This window comes from Ipomoea triloba, chromosome 1 (assembly GCF_003576645.1).
Source record: "Ipomoea triloba cultivar NCNSP0323 chromosome 1, ASM357664v1".
In the NCBI taxonomy this organism is placed as follows: domain Eukaryota; kingdom Viridiplantae; phylum Streptophyta; class Magnoliopsida; order Solanales; family Convolvulaceae; genus Ipomoea; species Ipomoea triloba.
Window position 1 is genome coordinate 31,265,835 of NC_044916.1, and position 7,285 is coordinate 31,273,119.

At 35.9% G+C, this 7,285-nt stretch overlaps 1 protein-coding gene across 1 annotated transcript; it reads right to left on the reverse strand.

Moving 5' to 3' along the window:
- Positions 1-9: 9 nt before the first annotated feature.
- LOC116020282 (probable folate-biopterin transporter 8, chloroplastic) lies at positions 10-3,141 on the reverse strand. The gene is made up of 2 exons (XM_031260767.1): positions 2,329-3,141; positions 10-1,759 (listed from the first exon to the last, which is right to left on the reverse strand). Exons 1-2 carry the CDS (start codon positions 2,852-2,854, stop codon positions 603-605), a joined length of 1,683 nt encoding a protein of 560 aa, XP_031116627.1. The 5' UTR covers positions 2,855-3,141; the 3' UTR covers positions 10-602.
- Between the last annotated feature and the right edge of the window lie 4,144 nt (positions 3,142-7,285).

A 7,285-nucleotide genomic window follows, 5' to 3' on the forward strand; every position in this document is an offset into this window, starting at 1 on the left:
ACCACACAATGAAAAAAAATGATGATTTTTTTTCCCTTAGGACTGGGATGTTGATAAAAGCAAACTATATTAATCTTAGACAAAATCTGGAGTGGTTAATAAAAGCAAAGCAAATTATACTAATCTTAGGCAAAATCTGGAGTGGTAGACCTGTTTGTGGCTGGTAGATGTAAGTTCTGGCCTTCTGGGTGGGTAGTCAGCATTTGACAGGGCAAGACTTTTCTGCAAATATCTTATTGCACTTCTCTAGCTTTTGTCCAAATCCAAATCCTCAGGCAGGCACTGAGGTGGACTGTCTGGTTTAGCATGCACCATAAACCAGCTTTTCTGGAAATGGACCTCTTCTATATCATCATCTCAGGCCTTAGTAATCCACTCATCATCTGATAAAACTTTCTAAATATCAGCTTCATACACAGCTCTTATATGCTAACGCTTGCCCACTTTCTTGTGTAGATATCGCCACTGAAGCAGAGAACATTGTTGCAGAAAACCGAGGGGTGAAATTCGCCACGAATTGAGCAGTGTGGTATTGTGGTTCTTCTCTTAATATCTCTGCCATGATATTTAGCGGTGTTGTACTTCTTCCAGTGCTCACATTCTCATCTCTGCAAATCGGATTGTCTTTCTTGTCTATCGGGGTAGATACAACGAAGCACAACTTTTCCCGCCCTCCTATTTCTACTTCTCCTTTTACTTCTGTCTATCTTCCTTTCCTTTTCAGCTGAGGGTAGTGACATTGGCACGAATTTAAGCCATCCAAGAGGCAGCAGCGCAGCAAGGAACTGGATTACTATCCCAACCGGCAGACTTGTGTAATTGCCAGATGTTATCCCTAGGAAAGAAGCCAACCCAATGCCTAGAAACCCACTAATTATTGATGAGAGACACAAAGCCGATGCCAAGAAAGACATGAGTGATCCTTCGCAGCCTGATGGAGCTGAACTTGCAATAAGCACGTAGAATGGCAAGAGCTTAAACGATGAAATGGTCTCTGCAATGCCCGAAAAGCAAAGGGCAAACACTTCGTTTGGAATTCCCAAGTTGATATTGAACTGCTTGATTAGTACGAGATCAAGAAGCAGAGAAGCAGCGTACAGAATCTGGATAATGCCACTCAGTTTTCTCATAGGGATATTCTTCCCAAACCGATGGTATAAAACAGTCATAGAGAGAAGCATTAATTGGCCGGTCACTTTGGACAACCCGATAACTGAGGGGTCGAGATTAAGGGATTGTGTCTGATAGCAGAAGATGGAACCAGAAAGGACTGGCACTGCCAAAATGGATACAACGATCCATATAAGGGGACGGTAGATGCTTTCATCTCTAATGGCAACCATGAGATCAGAAAACTGCCTTTTTATACTTTCTGGGATTGATTTCCTTAAAACAGTATATTTCGATGACTCAGCCAAACCAAGTGATTCTTCCCTCATTGAGAGGGACATTGCTAATTGGACTGCAAGTAAAGCTGTAAAGGCTTGAAACATGGCACTGGGTTGTTGTGTTTTCATTAAGAAATATCCCCCGAGTAAGTTGGCTAGCATCCCACCAGCAGCTGAAGCCATGAATGCATAAGATTGAATACCGGGCATTTCATTTTTCTGGCCATATTCTGCTACTAGAGCGTCCTTGGCAACTTCTGTTATTGAAGCTCCGAGGTTGCTCAGAAGAACACAAGCCATAAGAGCAGGAAGCGCTTCACTTACAGAAGATACTAGTGCTAATTGACCCCAAGCCAAAACCTGGAGGAAAACTGATGAACGAATGAATATACCCATCAGGATCTTTGAATCAAGCAAATCATCAAACAATCAAACCATGTCTAGACTCTACGACAAAATGAAGCAAAGCACATTCCATAGCCTCAATAAAGCTAATTGCTCCAATTCCATTTTCAATTTTCTCAGTCTATTGATAATCTATTTCGCAACTTCCATGAGTAAAGAAAACCAATATTATCATTCCCTAAACCTTTCAAATAAAAGGAATGAACTTTTGCTTGCTTTGTAAACTAAAAATCTCAAATTTCTAATCTGCAAATTAAAGAACCTTTCTTGTGACAAGAGGAAACTAAAATAACTTTTCTTATGATGACAGGAAACTAAAAGGTGCAGTTAACTTTATGCCCCTCTTCTATCAAACAGGCATTTGCTTATTCAAGTTCTGATTATGAACAGAAATGCAATTAACTAAGGCCATGAAACAAATGTAAAGTTCATAACATCAATTTAAGCAAAGCATAAAATCAAGAAACCAATGAGAATTACCTAGCTAAGGGCCAATGCAAACCAACATTTTCAAGAAAGCAGTACAATAATTTACCTCCAATGGATATGTAAGGCAATCTATGATCACCCCCAATATACAGAGCATCAGACAAGATTCCATAGAGAGGCTTGGCAACAAAAGGGAGGTTGCCAGAGTTCTGCACAAGCTGCAATGTAGAAGGGTGCATCTTCATCCCATGAGCCATGTGGAAGTTGAGAGCCAGCCATGGAAAAGCCCTGAACCCTTGAACCCAATACCCAAACCCACACAAAACCATCATCTGTTGTCTCCCCACTTGGGCACTCTTCTCCTCAACCACCCCTCTTTTCTTGGGCTTATCAGGAAGAAGAGAACCTCCCCCTTCTTCATCTATTACGATTGGGTTTATGTTTATCAGCTGCTTATTATCAAACTTGGCCCTCCAATACTTGTCAATGGCACCCTTTAGGTACGAAGGATTCCCATTCTTTGCGCAAGAAATGAGCTTGGAATGCAATAAAGATTGAGTCTTTCTCTTGCTTTGGATTCTTGAACTGCCTATGATTACTGGGTTTCCATTACAACTCAGGGCAGAAATCATGGTTTCAGCTTTTTAAGTTCAATTCAACATAAAAGTTAAGTTTGAAAGATCGAGGATTAAGAAGCGAGAGAGGGATCTAGAAAAGCATAGGGAAGAGTGAGGGTTCTAGCTGATACCTCAGCCAGCAACTAAACGGGGAAACAGCCCATACCTTTCTTGGTAGATCTTAAGGGACCCAACCACTTACGTCAAAGTAGCACTGTCCCACACGCGCCAAATGTACGTCGCAGGTTGCTGGTCCAAAACGACACTGCAGAACTCCAGGCCTATGAGGTGACAGATGACAAGACAAGAATCAAATTAACCTCTTGCACAGACCATTCTTTTTGTAATGTTCAATCTGTTTGTGGGAGAAGCAAAGAACCACGTACGTTAGTAATCAGCGGTCGGAAGAATAATAATGTTTCGTTTGTGATTACTGACTCGTGACTTAATTTGGGCGGATAATCCAAGATTCCAGGTGTCAGGTAAGAATTACGGGAAGATTAATTATAAACGTAAACAAAACATTAATGATTGTGGGAATGATCTTATAGTCTTATAGTCTAGTGAGAATTTAAGTCTTAGTGAGATTGACATGCTCCTCTTTGTGTTTCAGTAGGAAAGAAGTCAGTCTTTGTTATTCTCTTTGTGTTTCAATAGGAGAGTAGTTATAAACAGATACGGTACTACATTGTAACAATTACATTTAATTAAGTGCAACGATTTTACCTCCTTTATGCTTAACTATTGAGTGTTACCATTTTACTATCTTAATTACTCTTACTTTCTATACTTTATACTCTTTATTGAAGTGTCATGTTTTAATTGATTTAAATAAATTGTGAGCGTCAATGATCTCGTGGCACGAAGTGATTCTCCTAAATAGAAGGTTGTACTCCACTACAATAAAGAAAGTAATTATAAACGAATATTACATTGTAACAGATGCGTCTGTATTACCATATTTGCTATCCAATAAAGAAAAACTATTTTTCCCACCTTATGCGTACCATATTTGTATATTTATAAATTAAATTATTATCTCACATTATCATATGAGAAAAAAAGGTTTATCATTTTCATTTGTTAGTATGTGGGCTTTATTATTTCAAAAAAAAGCATGTGGGCTTTATTTTGTATTTAAAAAAAGGTTGTCAAAACTTAATTGGGCCTTTGGATTATTAATTGGATTTGGGCCTTATTCTTTAAATCACAGAGGCATAAAAGATGCAGCCTGTAACTAAAACCCATTCCCTGGCGGGTGCACCCAAACGGCCCAACCCAACCCAAAGCCTCGCATAACGTAAAAATCAATTCCCCATACGCCCCAACGTGGCTCTTGTAACGTCAACGGACCAATACAACTTGCCACGTGCCCATTAATGTCGTCTTTTTCCCTCGCTTAATCGCTTTCCTCAAACGCCGCTTCTTACTTTACGTGGACGTTAAAGCCGCCGTACCATTATAAGACGCCCAAAATATCCCCAACTTCTTTGTCCACACTGGAGAAGTTTCGGACACGTTACATGTCCCTATCTCCCATGTGTCCCCTACCCATTGGTCTCGCGCCCTGATCTCCTTCCTCAAAACTCGCAGCACAGTATATGCTAAATTAGATTAGATTACTAAAATCATCTCAAGGATTTTTTGCTCAAAAATTTTCAGTTTATATAAGTTTTTTTTTTTTTAAGAAAAAGGAAAACTCAATTTATTAAAGGTTGGGCAATATTTTTTTAGGCCCCTGAAATGGCGGGCTTTGAGGGATAGGCTTGGTGTATCACGGGGGCTTGTAATTTTTTTAAAAACGTGTATTAATAATTATTAAAGTAATAAAATGCATAAACTTTATTAAAAAACATTATTAATGTGTTTTGATTCTTTAAAAAAAAAGTGTGTTTTGAATTACTAATGATCAGATTAAAGTGATAGTAATGATATTTGTGCAAGATTGTCATTCTATTTTTCTTTTGGTACTATTGACTTTAATACAATGTAGTATCTTTTAATATACTTTTTCAATTTATTTGTGACATTATCATTCCACTTATTTAACATAATTATTCTTGCCTATTGAAATTTAAAAATAATAATAGTTTATAGTGTATGCTTACTTTTTTTGTTTTTCAATTATTTCTCTTTATATATGTACTTTTATATTAATTTTGATTGTTTCACCATCTTTTTTATTCACCGCGTAATTTTCTATCTCGTATTATGTGTATGTGTAATTAATATATAACCTAAATATAATATCACATGTTTGGTTTTTGTAGTTATATACTAACAAAATATGCTATATATATGGTATATATTTATAACATATTTAGTCAAGTCTATTCAATTAGCTTAATTCTACTTTTGATATTAGTGATAGAGACAAATGTCAAATAGGTAATTGAAAGTAGTCAAAATAGTGTAATTAATTAAGTATTTTTAAAAAAATTATATTCGAACTCTAAAAGTAGAAAATAAAAAAGTGTATTTCGCTCATTTATCAAGTTAATAGCAAATAAAAGTTGAGTTAACAATAAATTAATAATAAGTATATGACAGAGTAATTGGGTACCCGACCCGGAACCATTGGCATGACCTTGTCAAGACAGTTGCCGTTCAAACTACCCAAGACACCTCACTCCTCAGCATCAATGCGCAACGGTCCAACTCCTCAGCATTGATGACCAACATTCAGCTCCTCAGCATTCAGCTCCTCAGGCATTGATACCCAACGTTCAACTCCTCAGCATTGATGTCCAACGTTCAACTAACGTTCAACTCCTCATTAATGCTCCGTTACTGAGCTGAAAGGAATAAAAAGACTCACAACCACGTAGTGAGACACGACACTTCTTACTAGACAAAACCAACACTCAACTCATTTGTACACTGGGCACTACGCTCATTATTGTATTCAAATACTTGACAACATTCAAATAATATTGAAATAATATCCGGTAACGCATTATTACCGTCAGTATAATTTCACGTATATTTTTAAGAGTTAGCTCTATTTTTTATTTGATATGATATTAGGGTGTGTTTGGTTGGTGGGTTTAGGCATAAGGAAGGGGTATGAAAGTGATTGTTTGTGTTTGGTTGATAGGTTTTGTGAATGCTATTATGGATTTGGAATATCCCATTAATGACAAAACTTATACCCTTATTAAATAAGGGTTTCATATCCCTTCCTCCTTTTTTCTTCAGCTATTAATAATCATTCCCATTTCACCCAATTACCAAACATGTTAAATATTTTCACCAAAATCCATTACCATTACCAAGTATTTGATACCCATTCCGATTCCAATTCCCATGTGCGAACCAAACGCACCCTTAGTTTAGTTCAAGGATTTTTAAAATGTATTTTGAAAAATGCTAAGTGCCTACACTTGACTGTATTTATATTTTTTTTCCTTTTTGTCCTGAATTTTGGTTGAAGAAATGATTTTCTTAATCACAAATTGTCTTCTCTGTTGCTAGATGAGGACAATGGTACAACCATGGACAAAGATAGCCAAACATAGTTGCCTTCGTCCCATGTACGTGGCAAGAAAGAATACCATTAGATAGAGGTAGTATCTATATATTCAACATGTCAAAATCTTTCATTTTTTAATATACTATAAAATTATAAAAGTCTTAGGCCCCGTTTGGTAAATAGTTGTTAATTGATGGTAGAAAATTGTTGGATAAGTTAGTTATTAGTTGAACTGTTAGCTGATTGTAGAAAAGTGTTTGGTAAATTAGTTATTAGTTGATAGTTGTTTTACTTGTTTGGTATAATTTTTTTTTTCTCAAAAAACCTAATTGAAAAGTTGTTTTGAGCAACTTTTTGAATTTTAGCATTTTAGAATTACAAAAAGTTGATTAACCAAATATTTATATTATTTTTTAACAACTAATAGTGGTCAAATAAGTCAAAATTAGCTTATAGATTAACTATTTACCAAACAGGGCCCTAATCTTTTAAATAATTAATTAAATGATAAATTAGCACAATCTCTTTAAAAATACATGTGAAATCTAACTTAGGATTAATTTATCACAAACTTACATTGACTTATTATTTATCTATTTTTTTTTAATACTACTAATTCTATTATTTATCTACTAAATAAGCCAATTGCACTTTTGAGGTTTGAATGAAGTTTTTTTTTTTTTATTTTATTTTAATCTAAGGGACTTTGACACTATTTTAAATACTTAAAACAACGTCAATAGTTATAGTTTTTTTGTCCAACAAGGAGAAGAGGGAGGAGGAGGCAATGTGTGTAATGCATGTGCTGTCAGAGTGTGCGGCATGCACTAGGAGAGGTTTTTTTTTAGGCGCGCAAAAAAAAAAAAAAAAAAAAAAAAACTCCGATCCTTTCTTTCAACATTCATTTTCTTTTATCTTCTTTTCTCTTCACTCCACCTCACACCCTCTCCGCTCTCCCCTCTCCCCCTACCTAT

Bases quoted from the DNA above. Each gene is read 5' to 3' on its own strand.
- LOC116020282 (XM_031260767.1), bottom strand. From the start codon at position 2,854: ATGATTTCTGCCCTGAGTTGTAATGGAAACCCAGTAATCATAGGCAGT. The intron at 1,760-2,328 runs GTAAATTATTGT...TTCGTTCATCAG, and splicing joins GCCTTACATATCCATTGGAG to TTTTCCTCCAGGTTTTGGCT.